The 23,813-nt window shown below is 40.6% G+C and overlaps 1 protein-coding gene across 3 annotated transcripts in view; it reads left to right on the top strand.

Moving 5' to 3' along the window:
• The first annotated feature begins 22,604 nt into the window (after positions 1-22,604).
• Positions 22,605-23,813, top strand: part of atp2b1a (ATPase plasma membrane Ca2+ transporting 1a) — a 33,797-nt gene continuing 32,588 nt past the window's right edge. For all 3 annotated transcript variants that reach the window (XM_031313229.2, XM_031313230.2, XM_031313231.2), the window contains exon 1: positions 22,605-22,797. In XM_031313229.2, coding sequence (XP_031169089.1) covers positions 22,605-22,797 — 193 coding nt within the window. The remainder of the gene's footprint in view (positions 22,798-23,813) is intronic.

Below are 23,813 nucleotides of genomic sequence, written 5' to 3' on the forward strand. Positions count from 1 at the left end.
ATTACCACTTAATTTGGGGTTCAATATTTAGTTCAATTAGAAGAACATAAAACCCGTGTCTGGGTGAGCATCATGTCCCGTGTATTCTGACAAAGGTTTGTTAGCCGACAACAGGAAAAGGAGAAGGAGGAAAAGGAGGCTAAGGCCGAAGAAAGTCTCCATGACCCACCGCATCCTCAGGTTACTCACCAGACTCATCCATTATTGCTGGCCCTCATCCATTATGAATGTGCAGGTACAATGCCACATAGCTCCGGAACCGACGCTCCCAATGCTCTCCTCTTCCACCACTAACGCCACTGCCATTACCGCCACTGCCCTGCTGGAAACATCCACCACCCTGGAGTGTCTTTATCATCTCTCTAGGCTGTGACCTACATAAACGAGGAGCAGGGACAACATCTCGGGGAGATGGAAGAAAGATGGGATGGTGAGACAGAAAACAAGAGGAAGGAAGTGGAGGTTTGAAATGACGCAGAGCAGTGATTCAACTGGAGGGTGATAAGACATACAAAAGGAGGGAAAGTATGTGATGATTTAAAACTCCTAAAACAAGCCCCCACATGTATTGTATTCTGCTTTTTGTTCCTATCAGTTGATCGTTTCCATTTCACATCAGCACACCACAGTTTATACCTTGTTCAAACAGTCTATCCATAATGATAGCAATTAGGATCTACTAAAACTGGCACTTTGCCAGCTTGCAGCATATCCAACATGAAGTTACAGATAATAACACTAATGATGACTTGCAGCCTCCAACAAGAGTCTCCTTCTCTGTCCTTTTTTCCCTTTTATAGCAAGGAGTTCCTCGATGCTACTGCTCTGGGGAATGTATTCAGTCATTGCTCCCCTGCATTTGACAGTCAAGAGGCACTTGTTTGACATTGGGAAGTAAACTAGAAATAACCCATGTTTTGTTCCAGCCTGGAGCACATCAACGGTTTTGGCTAATGTTAGCTAGCCAGACCTTGAAAACAGCTAGACGTGCTATTATTAAAGGAGAGCTAAAAAATACTATAACACCTTCAGCAGAATATTTTTTACATATAATCTGAAAGTATTGTATTTTAGTGGTACCATCACAGATAAATAAATGTGTTAAGTATAGTTGAGGCACTAAACTTGCCAAATTGTGTCATAACTTCCCACTCACAGGTTATATCTCTACAATGGCAGTCAGTGCTCATTAATAGCCATGTGTCCTGCCAAGGTGTCCTTGAGGGAGATCCTGTAAGTCATTGAGGACAAGCTTGTCAGATAGATGCCTGAAATATTCATGTAATATTTCCCATCCCAGTTCTGGCTCTCTGTGACGACTCTGCCCACTCTCTCCTCTTTATTTCAGGGCAAGGGTAGCTCCAACGTTAGCTCAGAGTTGCCATTACTTATTTGGACTACGTTCTCATGGAGAGACTGACTCTTCTGGGTGTTTCTGTAACTGGGCTATTGAAGCTTAAAGTAGGGTAGCCCTTAACTAGGCTATGAGCAGAATACTTCAACTAGGCTTCCTGCCGTCGAGTCCATTTCCCCAAAAGTGAATCTAACTGTCGACTTGTCTAACTTGATGACATGTCGACACTTAAAGGAATTGTTCAACATTTTGGGAAATATGCTTGTTAAGCTAGATGAGGCTATTGATACCATTGTCCTTTCTGTAAAGTAAATATGCAGCAGGTTAGCTTTGCTTTCCATGAAGACGACACGGCTAGCCTGGCTCTGTCCAAAAATGACAAAATCTGCCTACCAGCATCTTTAAAGCTCACTAATGTGTACAAAAATCAAACTTTGATGGGGTGTTATGTGCTGGACTATGTGTTAGCTGGGACCAGTATCTTCCTGGATTGTGTTCAAGAAAGAGTCCTTTGGTTTTTGTACGGATTAAAGTGACTATATGTAACTTTTTAATGTTTCTGAAGCTCTGTCATTTTTCATACAATGATCTTAAATGACCTGTAACAGCAAACCAGACTAACGGTGAAAAGAACGCTATTTTTATATAGTTTTTAGTAAATCTTCTTCCCGGGTCCGATTTTTCCAGCAAAGTCACAGAATGATTTACGGCAGGTAGACAGCGCTACAGTAACACATTCTGACGGATCACAGATCAGGTATGTAATATGTCTATTTCATTCATAAAATAACTTTAGATTGCACGATGTGGTTGTACATCAGTAGCCTACATTAAATTACACCCTCCTTCCATTTAGCACAGATGTTATATTCCTTTTAGTCTGTGTTTGTGTTGGCCTACTATTTTCTTTTCCCTTGTCCCCCTGTAACGTTACTTGTGTAAAGCGTCCGTGGGTTTTATGAAATGTGATATATGAATCTAAGTTATTATTACGTTGGTTGCTACAACAAACTCTTAATGCTGTGGCTCGTGGCAAAGTGACAGTGATAACGTTACCCTGTTTAGCTCACGAGAGATCCAAAGTAGGCTAAGTTACTGTATGCAACACTTGAAATGCAACATGCATCTGTAACTTATTCTTTTATTGTGAATTAATGATTTTTATGGTTGAGCAAAACATTCATTGCGACTATATGACTTCCCGGTAACGCTAACTCAGTAATATACAGTGGGTAATACAGCACCGTAAAGAACAGACCTTTACAACAGCAGGTGTGGTAAAAACACTACCGCTTTTGTCCAAAGCGGTCGCTAGAATCAACACAAACTGAAAGTTACATATAGCCACCTTAAACAAACGTGATATTCCATGGTGATTAGTGAGCTTTAGAGGTGCTGGTTGCACGATATATATCGGTACTGATAAATTATCGGCAGATAATGGGGAAATGCTATTATGTTAACCGGCTCATGGCTCCAGCTTCATGTATTTACTGTAGAGACATAGGAACGGTATCAATCTTTCCATCTAACGGAAACCCAAAAATATTCCATTAAGCAGAGTCAGAACTAAAAGAGTGCAGGACAGACACTATACCAATAGAAAATGGTTTTCACAAACTTATACTTCTTCCAAAACATCACAATTCATGCTTCTGACTGGTACAAAGAGTCTTTTCCTGAAAAGAGAGTTTATCAGAAAGAAGAGTTGATGGAAAATCATCATTCAGCCCTTCAACATTTCACACCTTTTATTAATGTAATTTTCACCCATTTTTTTTCCTTCGACACCGAATGTGTGAGTGGGCCAGTCATCTGCCACAGCAGTATTACTCAGTTCAGCTCACAGGACACTTTGCCGAGCACAAGAAACAAAGGCCAGTCTGTTTCTATGGTTTCTCACATCTGAGATCTGAGTGGAATTTTACATACACAAGGCTAATGGATAGACTGCACCAGCCGACATTTAACAAATACCAAGGAGAGGTACGATGATGGAGAGAGCAACTTCAATTGCTCCGTGGCTGAATGCGAGACATTCCACAGATACAATTGTTAGTTATTAGTTGTGTCATTGTTTCGCTCATTAGTGAAATGAGGCGTATCGTTACATCACAGGTGGCATGGAGGGGGGGGGAAAGCCTTCCGAGAACACGCTCCGGTGCCGGGTAAAGCCCAAACACCTTCTCCCCAAACACACACACACACACACACAACACTAACAGAGAGGAAAGTTTCCATTAACAGTTGGACAGCAGCTGAAGGTGGTGGCTTAAGAGGAGAGGCTGAAGGACAAGAGAGGAGTTCCATGGCAATATTTCCGAGTGAAATTAAAACAAACTGAATGTCTTTAAAGTGATTGATGCAGTCTCGCAAGTAACCAAAGGTAAACATTTCTGTAAAGGATTGATGAAAGGAAAACCTTCACGTCAACCAGATCACCACACAGTCTGTCGAAAAGGTCATCTGTGCCTAAATAAACCATAGAAAGTTTGTAATTAACGAACAGCAAATGGAAAACTGTAAAGTACCGAGTGCTTTTTCAAATGATTGCTCGGCCTCCTGTGTGTTATGACTCAGAGGAGTTGAACCACAGCCTTGTTGAACCTTGTGTGTTATGTAATTTAACTGGAGGGCACGTTGTGTTCTTTTAGTAGTAGACTACAAGCTGACCAATTACTGAATTGCAGTGAACCAGGTCGGCAACACCAGTGTGTTCAATCTATAAGATAACTGATGGGTTTGAATGGGCAGAGATTTGTTTTGCTCCATTTGTGTGGGCCTTTTCAAGAAGAGTAATCTGCGCCCAAACCACAAAGCTGAAGCCATCAAAGTATTTAGTCATGCAGCTGATAATGCTCCAAGAGATGGACACAGTTGGTTGTAACCTTGAGCAGTTTTGTTAGACAACAGTTGAAAGCAATTTCTGCACCCTGTCATCTTGGCAGCCATGGTAGTTGGTAATTTGTCATTTTAACCCACAAAGTAAACAGAGTTGTTTCCTTCTTTCTGTCTCAAACTGACAAACGTTCCCTCTCTCTGGTCTCTCAATCAGGAATGGAGAATCAAAGTTATAACTGGCTCTGGTTCTGTCCGGCCTTTTGCTCGCAGTGACTGAGTTTTCCCCAGACAGGCCTGTGGTAATTGGAACAGTGGATTGAGGGGTAGGCACACACACATACACACACAAACCCACACAGGTCATTACATTTACCACTAAGCATCTCCATAAGCCCAAGCAGGCATATCTGACATATCCATTTGCTATGGTAGGATCATGCTGGATCTGCCTCTTTATCTCGCTCTCTAAATCGGGGTAAGGGGTGTGCTAGTGGTAATGATGATAGGGACATGACATGTAACTAAGGAGGGCTATGATTTTACACACGTTTACATCTCCTCTAGAGAAAACGTGTCATTGTCATTGGTTTTGCGCAATAAAATGAAAAATACGTTGAAATTCCTGAAATCCTTTAATCCTATAAGGATGAGTGGTTCTTTATGGATTGTGTCTGGTGTTGCCCACAAATTACAGATCCTCCATATTTTCTCTGCCTCTCCGTCTTTTTGGTCTAAAACCTTGAAAATACTTGTTTCACATTTCTTGTGCAAAGCTAAGTATTGTTTGAATTTGTTTTTGGTACTGACACCAATTTCTTATTCCTTGACTTTTCTTGTCTCTCATATCACATTCTGCTTCTCTTTGAAGCCTTTCACCTCCCTCTCTCTCTCAACTGGACACACATATGTTCCTTTGTTCTCTTCCTTATGGTAGGAAGGTCAAGGCCATTACCTACTCCAGGGCAAGTTGTGTTTATGTGCGCATGTGCATCATGAGTGCGCGCTCACATGTGCTCCAGGATTCTTTTGCACCAAGAATCATAGGTCTTAGTCTGTAACCCTCCCTCCCTTCCTCTCTTCTTCCCTGTGCCGTCTTTCCCTCCCAGGGGAAAAGCCCCCATGCGAAAGGGAAGAAATGGGTGTAAAGGGCACCGAGTTCCCATTGGATCTACTCCTCTATGCCCCATATGTGCCCAGTCTATGCCACTCTGCTTTGAATATGGCAAAAGCTCCGAGCCAGCTTGAAGAAGGAAGCACTTTTAATGTGCCCCTTCTCTGGGTCTCTGCACATTCTGTGGGTTAAGCAAAAATCAGATGTGGCCCTGTAATTAAGTTGCCATTAATTGTTTTGCCTGGTCCCCGGTGGCACTGCTCACACTTCGGGGGAAGAGAACAGCAGATTTATCGGGCTGATGGGCTCCACGCCTAACTGAACAACTAAACACAGTGAAAACGCTTCTTAATTACTGCCTGTTGCCATAATCACCCAAAGTCACCTCTGCCAGAAAGCTAACTAGCCCTCTGTCTGGCTGCATTTAAGCACACAAGTTCCCTCTCTTTTATAATTTAGAATTTGTCCCTTTTATCCATTAATCATGTATAAACAGAAAATACCCTAAACTGTTACATTTTCTTACCATGTGTACGTCATTTCTTTTTAGCAAACTTTGTTTTTTTAACTTAAAACGAACAAAGCTATTGTTTGATTCTGCAATATTTCAGTCTTGTATGGTTTGTTTCTCACATTCATTCCTGTTGGACTAATGGCATTTTCCACAAGTCTAAATGTGGAATCTCAGGTGGTTTCTCTACCTTGGCCATAATAGAATCAAGACTATTTGTATGCCCTACATTTTATGACATGTAAATGTTCACTGGCCTCAATGAAATGCACTACCAGTTCCAACGCTAGCCGAACCAAATGTAAATACAGAAGATATCGACAGAAAACCATGGAAAACATTGTGTCCTCGAGGGCAGTGGCGCTACCCCCTTAACCCCATTAACACCCTTCTATAGCTCCTCTATGACTTCAGACACACACAAGTTTATATGGTGCAGGCATACTATTACTATACGCAGTCTGTTCTACGCACACACCCTCATTTTGGGCTGGGTGGGTCTCTGTTCTGACAACGTCTAACCTCAATGGGCACTTGAGGTGAATAATTGTTTGCAAATGGAAACTTGGCCAGATAATCTTAATGCTGCTGGCTCAGGGCTGAGTAAAACCACTGTCTGTCTCTCTCTCTCTCTCTCTCTCTCTCTCTCTCTCTCTCTCTCTCTCTCTGTACACACACACACACACACACACACACACACACACACACACACCCTATGTGCACACACAGCTTTTGTTTTACCATCTCTATTTCCAGTCCACACTTATTTGCTGACTCTTTAACAATTACTCCTTGTCTGTGCATCTGCTCCATCTTTCTCTGCCTTTTTCGACAACTGTTTCTCTTCTTTTTCCCTACACTACTCTTTTCCCAACAACTCTGGCCTTTATCCTTCAGGCCATTCACCTCTCTGTGGCTGCCCTCGCCAGTGCCTGCAGTAAATTCCAGGGGTAGTTGGAAACACAAACATGCACAAGCCTAGGGCGAGCAGCTGAGTCATGATAGACCCCTCCTTACCTCCACCGCACCTACCACCACCACCTCTCTCTCAGCTTTCCTTCACACAAGAGGTCTCTGTTTGTGTGTGTGTGTGTGTGTGTGTGTGTGTGTGTGTGTGTGTGTGTGTGTGTGTGTGTGTGTGTGACTGCTTCACAAGTTCTCTGTTCTGTTCTCTCTGTTCAGATCTTCTCTTAGATGTTTACCCGCATCATAGGTGTAATTCATGTGTCTGTGTCTCCAGTAGTCAGCAGAATTTGAATGTTAATCATATAATTGATGATTCCCCCAGCAGACATAAACCAGTGTTTGGACTCTTGTGGATTTCAGGACAAATGTGATTACAGTAATTATGGCAGACTAATAATGTGTTAGATAAGGTTTGTTATTACACTGTGCGAGACCCATGCTTAATATGAACTTTGTCTGATTGATATAGCTACTGTCCTGCTTGAACAATAGGTCTGAACAGTCTAATGGTAATGCCAACACCAAGGCCAAGAAGATGACACATTCTCTAGATAAACTAAGAAATACAAGCAAAGAATTTGTTAACAACAGGACTTTTGAATCATTTGCCATTTTAAAATTCTCACACACCATCACCCCCCTGGTCAGCAGTCTTTCTCAAAAGTATGTAACATAATTTTTCCTCTTCCTCTTCAAAAGAAGGAAGCCCCCCCCCCCCCCGCGTCTAACTCTTTGCCAATGTGCTGAGCCAGTGGAAAATCCGACATCCGTTCAAGAAACAAAGTGGTGTAGAAAGATCGGTTGACCAAATGGAAGCAATATTCATACATCGTGTCCTCACTGATAGGGACCTGGTTGTGCAAGTCAACTAATGAGACATTACGTTCGCATTTTCCACTTGCCCTGGCTCAAGAGACACATGATCTCCAAGTGCACCATAGGCATTTCCACCACGGTTTTATGTTTATTTAAAAAAAATTTAGGAAATAACTGATAATCTCTCTGTGGCTCATGATTTATTTTTTCCATTTTCTTTAGCTTTTCCATTGTGCATTGTTACTTGTGCAAATATCTTAATCAGTTCATAGCTGCTTGCTATCTAAAACTGTGATAAGATGCAGAGTCTACTGTAAATTCCTCTCTCAGTTAGAACAGCAGACACATTGACGCGGTGCCAGTTGCTAGACACTCTTCGACTGAACCTGCAATTATTTGTCAAGCTATCTTGTCTCTTGTTGTGTAGAGCTCTACCCCAGTAATTAGAGTTCTATGTTGGGATGAACATGAACGCATGCAGCACACACACACAAACACAGCTATCTTGTTTAATCTCAAATGTGACACTTTTGCCCAACTTTTTTTTTTTTTTTTTTTCTGCAACATCTTCCTCTGTGAAACCATGTGTTCTCTTTCAATCTAAATTAAGTGCTTCTGTTTTGAGTATGATTTAGTAAATGCAAAAGTTACCTTAAAGGCAACATTCCCTTTTGGGAGAGTTTTTGGCTTGCCTCATTATTAATGCTTACTCAGACAGCATGAACAACACATTAGCATGCACACAGGCCAATGACACTTGACATTTACAGTAGTTCAGAAGATGCTCCAGAGCATATGGCAAACTTCCACTGAGAAACTGAGTCAACAGCAAAACCCGGACAACAGCTGTGGTGGAAATTATTGGTCTTTCCAATTGAAAAAAACCAACATGAAATAAGTTTTGTATTTAGTACTTAATTATCTAAAACTGCTGCTCTTCTTTCAGGAGTAAATAATTCACAGTCTGTCTCCATTACCAAGTCAAAACAATAGACAGCTCACAGATTACTGTGTGGATACGGCTAAAAGATCCTTCGTGTGGGGCTTCACCATCTCAAACACTTCTGCAGTCCCAAAGTGTTTAAATGGACTGAGGCAGAGATTAAGTGGTTTCAACTGAACAAACAGCCTTGGATGACACAAGGCAGAATACAAATGTATTGTCTGTCATATTTAGATAAAGAATAGACACTACAAACATCAGCCGCTGACTAAAAGGAAAATGTTGTCATGGAAAGTTGATGAGTTCTGCATGAAGAATGCTGTTTTTACTTCATACACATACATTTTTATAAACTCTTGTAACAGATTATGGTGTAATTGTGTGTCTTTTTTCTCATTTTTGTGTGTAATTTGTTTATGTTTGACATACTTAAGGTCATCTTCAATGCATTTTAATGAAATAGGCATTTTGGGAAATGTGCTTATTCGCTTTCTGACAGACAGATGGGAAGATCGATACCACTCATATCTGTCAATTAAATGTTAGGCTACAGGCAGCAGCCACTTAGCTTAGCACAAAGACTGGAAACATGTTAGCACTTCTGAGGCTCATTAATTAACACATGGAATCTTGCATAAACCAAAGTGTAAAAACAACAATTTGCCCTTTTATGTGGGGTTATGTGCCAGACTATTTCTTAGCTTGAAGCAGTTGCCATGCAACCAGCAACTTTGGCTTTTGTACGAATTAAACAGACAAGATAAAATGTGTTAATTGTTGATCGTTAGACACATTTTGTTAAACACTGAAAAAAGACCATCTCATGACTACGAGTCAGCTCATCAGGATAGGAAAATCAACCCACCAGCCTTCTGCTGACTCTGCTAGTCTGGCCGGTCAAAGTTTTCAAATGTAAACATCAGAGTAAGCAGCACAGAGGAAAAGGTGAAGATCACTATCAGCTACGACCTATGGCTGCGATCCCGACTGCGTAGACAAGTAAGACCATCTCTACATCAGAGGGGGCTTGTGGAGGAATTGCTGGGCATCCTGCTAACCAGTGTGCAGGTGTTAGACTGCGAGCTGGCCTTTGTGCCTTCGTTGTTTTCCAGAGAGATGTTGGGAGCTGTGGTGTCCTTTCGCCCAGTCCCACTCAACAGGGTGACTCTTTTTCTGTGTGCCGATTTGACGACCACATTCTGCTTTATGATGAATCATGCACAAGTTGAAGGAGCTGATGGGATAACATTTCACTGGAATTGTGACTTATATGATTTAATGTGGCAAATTTGATTGATTGATTGATTGATTGATTGATTATTGTTATTGGAGTATCTGAACAAGTAAGAGATAAAAAGTGAGGGAAAATAAACAGACTGATGGACAGCCAGAGATAGAACGAGAGAAATGGGCGGCATCAATGTCATGTTAGAGGGACATCTGCTTAGGGTTGATCAAACACAAAGCACTGCAGGCTGCCAATCTGGAAAAATGGCAGACGTAAAAATAGGTCTTGTTTCAACTTCGGGCACTTGAGGGTTTGAAGGCCTACGGAGCAAAGCCTAATAGCCAGTCCCAGCTCAATTGAGACCTGTGTTACTGTTGGATGTACAAGGAAAATATTAGCATTGGAGCTCTAGTTTCATAGCAGAAGATAGACTGACAGCTAAAAATGTGTTAAGGGTGTGGGGATGCATATGTGACACCCAGACTCGACTGACTGCATCTCACTGATGGCTCCTTTTCACACATTCCACCCATGTTACTTCTCAATTTTTTAACCACAATAAAATGCTACCATCCTACATTATCCAGGGTTAAATATATAATATAGCCTATAATACTGTCTGTACTATTGTTTATAGTAAATATCTACCTATCTATCTATCTATCTATCTATCTATCATTTGCATAACTATTTTTTATACTGTTTTCCACACTTTTATATCACCTTTTTTTCTGTGCATCTTGACTGATTGTTCGTCTTTTTTGCTTTCTACTGACCAACTTAGTCAAATCACACATAAGGCATAAACCAAATAATTGCACAAGTCAACTTCCATAATTTAAGTTTTTTTCCTGCTTCTTGTCTTCCTCTTTCTTTCCAAATCTCTTTTCTCCCCTCGACGTAGATCTGAGTCTAAAATGTTCTAAAATGACATTTTTAACTTCTAAATTGCGCACAGGCATAAACATGTTTACAAATCTGAAGATGCAAATGCTTTTGTGCACTTAGGGCTGTTGTGTTAATGATAAATCCCATTATGTCAAGACAGCAAGTTTATTACACTGAGGTTTGACCTTAACCAGAGTTGTTTTCTGTTTATTATCTACCGCCACTCATGTCTTTTTTTTTAACCTGGAGCCAAGATGTCTAATGTATTATTCACCTTGTAACTGGTCTCATGCACATACAGTATATTCTTATCATGCATCTTGAACTCACTACTGTGTAGCCTATACAATTATCTTACAACGTACCAGGTGATTTTTGCTGAACCATAATTGTGAAGCAGATTCTGTGGTTACTCTGTCCAGTATCAATGTGTTGTTTAATGTGGACCTCTGCTTACATTGTAATGTATGCAGATTACTGCATTTCACTGTCAGTTGGTCCCTAAAATATGAGGGCTAATTGTCTAGAGTGTGACTCCTTCTCAACATGACTAAAGAATCGCAAAGAATACAGGCATTGAACCCGCAGAAGAAGAAAAAAAAAAGCGCTACGTCATGGAAACAATGACGTCAGGTTATATTAAGCGCCGAGGGAAGAGCCTTGTAAAAAAAAAAAAAAAAAAAAAAAGAGCCTTGTGTAGCCTAGGTAGAGACAGCGGAAACGATGCGGCAGAGAGGTTTCGGGGTGTACTTTTACAGGCTGCATCATGGGGGGAACTGTTGAATAATCCTGTTATTCTAAAACGACGCCGGAGCAAAAGAGGGAGTACGAGGGGATCATGACGTAATCGTTTCCATAGGCGATTTATATGCTGGCTAAACCAATGGGAATCCACACCAGCGGTCCATACCCATCCTTCGTTTGACGTGCATCACATGTCCCCGGCAGTGTTGTGACAGAAAGGAACCAGGCGAGGCGAGATGATTCCCGTCAGCCTATTTCCGTTTTCGTAAATATCTACTAAGAGAAACTGGACCAAGTAATATTTTGGCTGGTTGTGTCCAACATCTTTTCACATGTAATGCTTAGCTAAGTTCTTAGAAAAGTAATGATAGCATTATGAGACAAATAAATTCCATTATATTAATGAAAAAGACAGGTGCTTTGGTCTGCACCTGTTCTATGGAGTGATTTTTTGTGAATGGCCACTGTATTCTTTAGGATTATTTGGATACATTTGCTTATTAACATTGTGCCAGTTAACCAGTATTATGCAAACAGCTGTACGCATGTGCCATGTGGTTTCTGGTCTAGTGGACATAGGTTTAGGTTTTCCATGGGCTCAAGCATGGATATTTTAAGAGAACGGGCTCAAGTGGGATGGTAACTATCTTGACTGTTCTGGACGGAGACTCTGGTTGTGGTTGTGACAGCGCAGTGGGCGGGATTTTACCTCAGATCAGGGGAGAGAGTCTAGTCTTTGGTGAGACTGAGGGGGAGTTACAGAGAGAAAGGGACATAGGGTGCTCTCTTCAGAGAACGGAGTGAGTATTTTTGGTCATATTTGCTGTGCTAGCGCGACAAAATGCCGCAAGATAGCGGCTGCTTCCAAGTGTTTCAGATGTTGCATAGAAAACCGTGACCGGTTAAGTCTTCATTTTTGTGTGCAATGATCAACTAGGGCCAGCCACCGGTGGGTAGCTGCCTTGGTTAGTTAGCTTTATACCAAGCTAACATCGTTAGCCAACGTTATATATTTGAGAGATACTAACATTGGGCGTCTCGTTTTCCAACCCAGGTAGCTAATCAGCCAGGATGCTGCCAAATTTTCTTTGACTGTGCTTAGTTGACTAAGACGTGTGCATAGCCCTGGGCTAAGTTGCTCGACTTGTCAATCTTTCAGAAGTAAGTTACCCTTTGTGTATTTTACTTCTTTGCAATCAGCATAAGCTAACGCCAGGGAGCTAGTTGGCTAACATTGTGCGCTAGACTGGGACGTTGTTTTATAACGTTGGACTCTACGCTACAGTTTTTCGTGGACAGCAGATTGACGTTTATACATTGAGGCTCATCATTAAGAGACTACCTGAAATGTGGACTCGACACGAGAAAGTAACCTGTATTTCATTCTAAATTACAAACCCCAGAGTTACAATAGGGTCCGTTTAAGGACCTGTCATTCAGTCAGTTTAACGTTATGCGGATCCCCTTTTACAGGCAGACAGATAATTCCAGTAAGCTCACGTTAGGGGGGACACGTTCACTTAACGTTCATATTTTTTACCCGACCTGGTCGGTGTTCTCCGAGTATTGGCCTCCACGCGCTGCGGTTGCTCACGCGGATAATTTGGGGCGCTTACAGAGTAGCACCCATGTAGGCACATTTAAATTACTTTCGGCTGACTGTCACTAGAGAGCCGATACCGTTACAGTAAATGTGCAATTTAATGAAACTCAGTAACGTCGTTTCGCAACCAACAACGTCTCCCCATGATGTTAAAGTAAAGCATCTATTCGGGTAATGTCATTTTCCGGCGTTATGTCTAACGTGCATTCTGTTTACCCTTGGATGTGTGTTATCCCTTAAAGTTACCCAGCCTTTAGTCGTAACGTCAACCTGCACAGTGCCTATTTTATCAATTGAAGCGACCTACCAAGCCTAAATGTCATAGAAGGAACTTGCCACCTTTACTAGTGCAAGCTATAACGCTATTTAAAGATAAACGTTCACTTTATGAATGGACTGTTAGTCTAAACCTTAAACATAGCATGTCGGTTAAAATGAATATGGCAGTTACCTTATAACGACAATGGACCTTGTATTCCCTAAGTTTTCCAGCCACTACAAGTTGATTACGTACTGTAGGGCTGGGCGATATTGCCAAAATCTTCTATCCCGATATAGGTAATTTTATATCTCGATAACGATATCTATATCACAATATTGCATATATTCCGGTATATCAATAAATAAATAGTTTATATGAAATAACCACATGGCAAACCCTATTTATATGCCTTTGTGTGAATTAAATGCATGATGAATGAAAAGTACTAAGTATATTCTTACGTTAAAATTTTTTTGTGCATAAATGAACATAACTTGCAAGGATCAGAACGTAAAGTGTCCTCCAAATGACAGAAATATTGCTGTAACGCAGTTCAGCGGCTGGTTATTCAACATTGCAATAGAAATGATATAGAAAAATTTATAAGAGCCATTTTTATATCGCTTTGAAAATACATATTGTCATATCGCCCAGCCCTACGTTACACTCTTGACCTTTTAATAGACAACGTAATATAGTTTTGCACTCGCTAACATTGCTCTCACGTTTCCAGGTTGATGTTAAGTGCAGCCACTGAGCACCTTTTGGTGTCTAGTTAAAGGGATCGTGTCTTATCCAATTAAATAGCACCCGGTTTGCTGCAGCGCCAGCAGTGTCTTCCTGTGTTTGTGTAATGATGACTTGTGATCCTACAGTGGATTGCAAATAGTGTTGTAGTTTTATCAAAAATACATTGGAACACGGAATTTAGCCTGGGCTTAGAGTCAATAGACTGTGATTCAGTGAGATAAGTTGTGCCAGTCACTGTAGTATGGTATAGTTATTGTAGACCCGTTACATAATATAATGTCAGGTTTAGCTAAGCTATTCCAAGGCCAAGCACTACAGTCAGAATATCTTGTTGCAGAGTATGTGCTTGACATAATGACAGTTGTTGGCATTCAATTTCATTTTTGAACAGTAATGTCTGCATTTTCTAGATTTTACTACATTTAAAGAAATATCCAGGTTTAGCCATGTTTCATTATAGCTGTCTAGATCAGCATATAGATTCAGAGTTTGTTCAATGATTCACTTAAACCATCAGTAACACTATCTGTTGCTGTGTCTGAGCCCTTTGAACTCAGACTGTTGCTGTCACTCAAGAATGCCAAAAATATCCTTTCTTATTCCTTGCTTTTTCATAATGGCTGACTATTGACAGTACTGCTCCTCCTGGAGGATGTAAGTCAGTATTTGTTACACTTACTTTGTAAATTGTTTTGGAAAATGGTTTTATCTCAGAGGCAAGATCATGTGACCTATTTGGCTGTGTGGTTCAGGTTGATAGTATTTCCCCTGCTTACATTTCTAGACCAACAACTTTTCAAGACTACAACTCTAGGTTTTATTCTTTATGCAGTGAGGTTAATTAGCTATGCTGGAGAGTATGTGATTTCTACTAATCTAATACCATAGCTTACTGTTAAAATAAGTGCTGTCTCTTCTTCTCATGGCACAGGATTTTTTAGTTGTCACATAGCGATAGTCACTGTGAAGTAATGCAGTATACTTAGTTAACTTTCTTCCAGGCATTTCTCGCCTGTCAAGTCTGCCACTAGCTCATCACGGATGAGTCCCCCTTACAGCTGCTTGATAAATCCACTGATTTCATCGTCATGCTCTGCACTTCAGTCAATTACAAGCACAGCCTCCAGAAATTTAAGTAATATTGTTAATAGCAACAATTGCTAACATTTGTCCTCGGCTCAGTCTGCATTACTCTGTAAATGTCTTGTAACTGCCTAGTATAAAGCATTATTTTAGAGACCAAGCCACTGTAGGTCATTAATCTAAGGTGACATTGACATCGAAAGCTAAATATAGACTGTTTTGTTTACCATCTACAAGTACAATGTATTTATGGAAATATTTACTTATGATGAAGTTTTGCTTATCTATCTGTCCCTGTGTGGTTTGTAAATCCAAGGTTATTCCAAGCAGAGGTTTTAGGTTAGCCTACATGGAGTTTGAGCAAATTATTACTACTCATTCAATCAAATATCACCAAAAAAAGCAGTAGAAACGGACTACACGGGTGCAAATAAAATTGATTAGCTTTTTCTAAACAGGATTTAACGAAATAGTTGCTGAAAAAATTACAATACTAATTGGATAAACTTTGATCCTGCCCACTAAAACAATTGTAAGGCACACTGCAAAATATCATGAATTAGTCATCAAGACAGCTAAATGGTGCTACGGATGGTGCTAAACTATGCTACGCGTCCAAGTGAGTCCTCTGTGGCCTGCAAGACCCTTCAAGTTATGCCCCCTTGAAGTTATGCCTCTCTCTTGCAGTCTGCAGACAGACCCTTCTCTACCAGTCAGTCAAGCAGACATTTATGTTAGTTTTGGCATTTCTGGAAAGCTGGCTTGATATGCTACTGATCAAAAGAAGGGTGGGAGATGTAACTGCCTTTTTAGTGTCTGCACATTTCTATAGAATTAAAAACAACAAAGTATTATTATTAAACTTTATAGCATCATCATTGAGTATATAAAACTTAACCAATACTGCTAAACTCCAAAGTAGTTTCAATGTAATCTTCTCCACACATCCAAACAGTTTTCTGAAGCCCTGCTACCAGGCCAGTGGACAAAGGCCTATGGCTACCTTGTCATACTAGTGTAGCCAATAGGTGAGCAAATACTACCCATTCAGGTCTCTAAAAATGTAAAAAGTAACCTCCCAGAACTCCATCTCTTGAATTATTTTGTAATCATTTTATTAGTGGCATTACTTAAGTGGCACTAAATAAGAAACCCATAATCTCACACATAATCATAATCTCACTATCTATAGACAAACCCACATGGTGCATATTTTTGTCTTGGGCTTCCTGGTAATGCTGCCATTGCAGCAGTAGCTCAGTCACACTGGATGCAGTATTTAACTGAGAGTGTAAGCATGGATGGTTAGATTGAACCTCTACTGAGAGATAAAGGTAGCCCATGTGAATGTAGTTATTCAGTCTCAAAACAGTAGTCTAAATCCTTTTATGACGTAGTCTTATATATAATAACATTTACAGTTTGGGCTGACCTACACTGGATGAATTGGAAAGTGCTGTGTAGCAGCATAGGCCTAGCCAGCAATAGCTTTCAGACTTAATTTACTTCCACCTTAGTCTATAATAGCATTGTCTGCATATATGTTTGGCTATTACAAATTGCATTCCCTACCACAGGTCTTGGTGAAATGACTTTAATGCTTAACTCTAGTGCGTCCTGAAATTGTAATGGTAAGGACAGCAAGGTCAGACTGTGGCAGCAAATGGCAGGGCGGCAGGACCTCAGGCCACTGAGCTGCTATGTAGAATCACGCATAACAAAGAACACAGTGCCTCTCATCTTCAAAGTGGTTTGATGAAAGATGCATCATTTTGGAATATTTTCCATCCTTTGGACATGAAGGACTCTGTAACGGCTAAATAAAACCATCCCTCTTGGTTTTCTTTTATCTAAAGGAAAAATATTATAATATTTTCACAGTCACTGTTTAAAGATGACCCTACAGTATTGTGAATACTAACGCTGGGACAGATCAAATTAATATTTGGTTCTTAAAATGTTTTCATCAACAGGATAGTCTTTTTAGGACTCGACAATGCTTGGAAAAAGTAGCCTACATGATTGCGCCATATGACCTCTCACCATTTCACGCAGGCATTGTCACAAAGATTAGAAGTTGTACTGGTGTGAAGAAACACTGGAATACTATAAACTTGACATGGTAAATTAGTGAGTCCAGCTTTCACATCAGCTGTATTTTGTTGAATACACTTAATAGGATCTCAGTCACCTTCACTTGAGCGTCCAGGGATTGAATGAGATCTTGAATTGATTTTTTTTGACGGACCCTTTTCATGGACATTGCAGTTGCCAACACAGTTATATACAGCAACCTCCCGGCCATTCATGTGTCTGAATGCCTCCATAATTTTAGGGCATTTTTGAGGACCAAAGGCTAGAATTTATCTCTCCTCTGTGTTATGATGTAAGAAGACAAACTCCTGCCCTAGTTTCAGGGTAGCATGTGCTTAACCTGCATGGATGTGTGTTGCATGTTTTTATTTTTTTCTTGTTCCGTTTGGAAGAAAAAAAATTAAAATATGCTCTTCCTATTCTTTACACAAAGGTTCAACAGCAAAAGTACAATGATTTATTTAGTAGGATGAAATAACTGCAGTGTTCCATTTCAGAAAATGTACACATTCATTTTGATGTACAAAATTAGTTTTTTATATAATGACTTGAAAAAAGTAATTCCTAACCTAAAAAAAAAAATCTATACAGCGACTACACGTTTCAATCTCATCCCTAGTTAATTGCTGCACCTTAGATCCAGGTCAAAACGATTATGGTATATTATCATTTTGGATGACATGTTCCTCTATACATGAAGTAAGAAGAGCTGAAGAGGAAAAGTGTGTTGATGATGATACCTTGACTGCGTTGGTATGAATTGGCAGCCTGCCGGCGTTTGCGGAGGTTCCAGTCTATGGGGTGAAGTAGTGCTCTTAACTGCGAGCCATGCAGCACAAGGAGGGCTGGGTGTCTCCGCTTTGTACCCTCCACATTTACATGGCCTGACCCAATTCAGCAACGGCTAACGGTGGGGGGAGGGGTCAGTCTGGGGGAAGCTAAAAATACCACCCCTGGCATTAGGCAGCTCCATTGCAGAGGGATCCCTAGAATTGCTATCCTTGACTTGCATCGACTTGTTGGCACATAGAGGTGTACAAACTGCCAGAGGGTTTCCTTAGCGTGGAAACAAAGACATGAGTATATTTCTGAGATGCCCACCACTGTTGTCCGATCCACTTGTTTCCACTTGCCATAGCCCTCTGGGTGGAGGGTTTAGTGGACATCTAATGTGTGATAGCAGCCATTAATAGCTTCGGGAGAGAGGAGACTCTGGTCCTTGAGTAAAACCACCTCATACCCACGCTGAGCTTGTGTGGAAAGGGTTAACCTTAGCCTCTGTCATTCAACCATACCATGCCAGCTGTTGGCTTGTAGATCCAATCACAATGATTTTCCACTGTTGTGACATGCGACCTGCTCCGCAACCCTAAACTGTCGCAGCGCAGCAAATGTTGGCACTTCCTTCATCTTGGCGTTGTTGCTGCTCGTGGGGTTAGGGAGCGTGAATGTGGGAGAGGCTTCATAGAGTAAGACAGGGAAATGGAGAAGGCAGAGAATTGCATTCATTACTATAGGCTGCACATGTGCTCTGCCCATGTGGTACCACCCAGGGCATGTGAAATATTCCTACTATTTCAAGATAAGTCTTTTAGAGAGCATTTAAACATTCACAAAGCCACATGGTATTGCACGGAGCAAGAATATACATTTTAGCCATGACTCCTGAAATTCACTTGTCCTTTTGTTTGAGTTAGTGAAAAAAGGGCTACTGTTAGGCACAGAAAGAACTCTAAGGCTTTGTAACAAAAAACTCTTGTTCTTAGATGTGAGAAGGTGTTAGCACAATGTGAATTGGCGATATAATAGGCTGAATTCATTACTAATGGGCAAGTCGTTCTTTTCTATTTTTTCATTCAGTTTTCTGTCCTGTAGCCTATAGTTGTTGTTTTTTTGTTTTAATTTCATTTGAAGAAGTCAAGCAAATGGGAAAGAATTAGGCTAACCTTTTAACCAATGAAATCAAAATAGCGTGTCTTAGTAGTGTGAAATAATTTGGTATAGAGCTGAGCAGTGTCGGCATTCTCATATAGTGATTTTACTTTATCATATATCATATTGTTGCCCCGAATAGGCTAAGAGAAAATAACAAGCCATCTGATTTAATAGCTCTGAAAGTTTTTAGAATAACTTATATTTACAAAAACAAGTAATATTACAATAACATGAATCCTCAACATGCTGTTGATGTTCAGTTTCTATGGAATTTTATGTGGGACAGAAACCGACAATACTTTCTTACACCGAAGTCTGTTGACGACAACAAATGTTTGAATCAAAATATTGTTCAGCTGTAATATACATTGGCACTTATTGTATGGATGACTCCCTAATCCAAGAGATGGACGACTTGTTTTGTTAGTCATTAGGCAGCACAGAGATGTTGCAAAACTGACTTTAAGTAAAATATCCTAAAGTTTAGGATATTACAACAGTTTTAACATATGATGGAAGGACAGGTGCGCCAATGTGTCTGACTTGACTAAAAGCTGTTTCATGCTTCTTGCATTCAGCGCAGTTGGGGCGCTGCAGAAGGCGGGCATAGTCGTTGTGAACCGCAAAGAATGGACGACTTCTCTCCTGTCAATTGCCATTGCGTTCTTACAAAATCTTAGGGGTGCACGGCTCAGCGATCGGACCCTCCGCAGACTCGCTTTAATAACTGTAACTCGCACATGCTGTGAAATGTGTAGCTTGCCTAGCAGTCCATAGATCTAACTTAGGTTGCGGAAAGATGAACCTCAAGTAAACATTTTTGAAAGATTGGTTTGATATTCCCTGGCATATTTGTCCAATCCCCCAAAAAATGCCTTTTTATATGTTTCATGGACATCAGACCAGTGGTGTGAAAAATAATTAATGATGACGTAGATGTCAATAAGTAGGCAAGATGTCAACATGCTTCGAAGATGTCACCCTAAACCTGTGGTCAGTACAAGAGTATTTCCTCTTTAAAATGGGGATTTCTGCGATCTCTCCCATTTCAGTAATATGCCCAGGCCTGCAATTATATTGTGTAATAAATAATAAATTCTGTCCCGTTTTCCATGGCAGATGGCTCCAAATAGCATCTCAACATGTGACAGAATAGTTTCCAAGAATCTCAATGGAATAAGCTGCAAGCATTCATTTGTGCAGTGAGCAATAATAAAGGCTAAATTTGTGTCCCAGTTTGAAGTTCTGACATATTCTGAGTTTTGAGTTTTAATTTGGAGTTGCATGTTCAAAGTTTGGCGTAAAGACAGATTAATGGTGTTCTCGCAAACGTGTTTTGGTCTCGACCATAGTCCAAAATTCAGAAAGTGAGTAAAACCTCTCCAGCTGAGATAACTGCAACATTTTGTTTTTTTATCCACACAAGGAAAAACGTCCCGGTTTGACTGCACTGGTGCCTTTCTTAATGGATCCGATGGCTGAGTCCGGTGTCCCTGTGCAGAGCCAATCATAGTCTGACATGGCTTTCCACCTGAAAGTACAGTGTATGTTCCAGGCTCATCGTGTTAAATCTTTCCAATAGATCTAGTTTAGTCCCTCAAATTCATCAAATCAATTAATCTAAAACAGATTGATTGTATTGTGATGTTTTATGTTCGTAGGTCTATGTATCTGTTTCTATCTGAGCCAAGAGAAATTCCCATCAACTTGGTCGACATGAATGAATCGGCCTCATTGTGCTAGGCTGATGAAAGCTGAATGGAGCGCAGCCTCCCATTAGAATGGACTCTCCCATGTAAAGCACCATGGAGCTCCCTGATACCACAGATAGTCTTAATTAGATTAAACAGAAGGCTTTTCCTGAGCTAATCAGTCACTTGATCCCTGCTCACTGTGTTACCCCACCAGTTACACTACGGGGAAGCTAGTGGCTTTTGGTGGCTGAGGTTTCTGATTTTATTTTTTTCAATGACACACCTACTGTGTGTTGTTTGACATGGCGGGGTACTGCGATACAATCTTCTGGGTATTTATTGAAAGGATTTGACTGTAATGCTTTACCTAACACCTGGTTGTACTAGAGGAGGAAATTGCTGTTCTTTATCATGAGGATTGGCCTTACGGTGTGTAAAGTAATTGTAATTCTCTACTCAGTATTTAAAAGTAAGGTCTCTGAACTCTGCTTTTCTCATAGGAGTAAGAATCCTCTGTGGGGGTGGGGAGGGGGAAAGGGGGATTATTAAAATATTCTAATGATCAATTTCTAACAACATTTAAACAGTGACAGTACAAAATCTGTTGATAAGTAATAATAAAATACATGACAAACCAGTGATTAAGCTTACATCGTATTTGCATTAAGTAGTTTTAACACCCTTCAGCCAATCAGAAGGGAGGATTTTTTTTCTAGACCAGATCAAATCTATTGAGTAGTTGTTAGTTTATTTTGTGGTTATTACTATTACTGCTATATTATTATTATTATTATTATTATTATTATTATTATTATTATTATTATTATTACAAGTATTATATTAGCACCTTTTACAGAACAATGTCACAAAGTGCTTCACAAGAGTAAAATGGTTAAGAATAAGACAAAAAAAAAACAGTAAAATAAAACTTAAACACAACATTACAAACATGAGACAAAGGCCAGTTTAAATAGATGAGTCTTCAGCAGCTTTTTACAATCCCTGGGAGCAGCTCAGAGCAGAGTGGTTACTGAATGCTAACGCTCCACATTGTGCACATTACTTGACAAGTTTTGTCCAGATGACAAAATTATTATTTTATTACAACTCAAGTACAGCTAATCGTAATATCTTAGCAATGCCTCTTGGCAGTATTGCTAATTACTTTACTACTTGTCTCAGCAGCCAAGTGGTTTTGTCAAAGGGTTTCCATGTTTGCTCATAGGCAGCAGTAAGTTGTTTTAACAAAAGTGTCTGTGCTAGTGTACTGTAGCTGTGAGACTACAGAAATTAAACGAAACAGAAATGGTAACACACACATATTGTTAAACATGCTATATATTGAAAGCAAATAGTCAGAAAAGGACAGGACAGTTTGTGCAAATATGTTGTCAGTGAGATATTAATACACGCATGGGGAACCCTGCTATACATGAAATAACAGTTGGTAGCATTACTAATGACATTTTGACATGCTCTATTTAATGTTCTTCTCTTTCAGATCTGCATGCATGGTGATCTCCGCCTCTGTGGGTGATCCTCAGTCACCATGAAAGACTAGAAACTCAGCTCTCCAAGGGAAATGGCTTATTTTGTAATATCCCTGCCCTGCTACCTGCCGTATGACTCCACCTGCCTCTGAAGGGCCTGCCAGCTGTTTATGGGAACTACCACTGTGTTCGCTCTCTTGAGGATTTAACACTTTTTTCTTTTCTTTTTTTACCCCCACCGTTGAGCCGAAGCAGCAACGCTTTGCAATAGAGCGGGGAGGCAACGAGACAATGGCAAACAACTCGTACAGCGGGGTGAAGAACTCCATGGTGGAGGCCAACCACGATGGAGAATTTGGCTGCACGCTCAATGAACTGCGCGCCCTTATGGAACTGAGAGGCGCCGAGGCGATAGTCAAAATTGGGGAATCTTATGAGGATATTAAAGGACTCTGCAACCGGTTAAAAACATCACCTATAGATGGTAGAGTAATGTTCCCACTCCACTCAACACAATGTTGTCTAATTGGATTAAATACAGGATGTTTTCACAACAGTGCTAGTAGCGAGTGCTGTTGGAATGCTAATGTGGCTCACACATAGTTTAAGAGGCATCTCATTGGCCATATCATCTACATTGTGGATACCTTGACATCACTTCCTTGGAAAACTCATATTCTAGACAGGTGGCCGGGCAGGCTGGCTCTGACCTGGGCCAGTCCTACTCTATTTCAAGGCCTGTGGATATGTCCCTCACACCCTCCCTCCCTCCCTTTTCACCTCTGTGTGCGTGTCTGTCCGTCTCTGTGTGTAGGCTTCAGACAGACCAGCTGTCTGCCTGAGCACAGCACCAGGCTGTAGGCAGGTCAATGTCCCACATGTGGCAGACAAAAAAAGGAGGCTGTTAGGCTGGGTAGTAATGACTTGAACATGTTAGGAAAGGAGTAATCTTTAGAATGTCTCCTCTGTGTTACTCTCTCGTTACCCATATACTGCACTATAAAGATAGGACTATGCTAAGAGTCTGGGGAAAAATTACTAGTTAGGCTACAGTAGAACCCCACTAGGGCCGTAGTGGGGGTTGACAGCACCTCTCTTTTTTTCCTTTTGGTACCATTCTTTTTCTCTCACTTTGTCTCTCTCTATAGACAGTTCGCCTAATCGACAGTATGACCTTGACTGAACTCCTATGGGAGAGGATTTTCAGTTTGATCCCAGATTAAAACGGCACCGCATTCACTGTAGCAGCAACAGTCCTCTGTATGCAGTGTCTCAAAGCAAGCAAAAAATGTCCTGGGCTTCATCAAACCAGAAGGAAAACAGTATGCCATGCTATATGACTGCACAAAGCATCTCTCATTCAAGAATCACTACTTCGCTATTTATTTCTTGACCTTTCATTTATTGACAATAAGGTGTACAAGGCACACCACGCAGTTCCTTTTGCTGCTTTCATTGTCTGTTATACAGGCCAGTAGGCCATTGTCTGAACTGAGGAGA

This window comes from Sander lucioperca, chromosome 20 (assembly GCF_008315115.2).
Source record: "Sander lucioperca isolate FBNREF2018 chromosome 20, SLUC_FBN_1.2, whole genome shotgun sequence".
NCBI lineage: Eukaryota > Metazoa > Chordata > Actinopteri > Perciformes > Percidae > Sander > Sander lucioperca.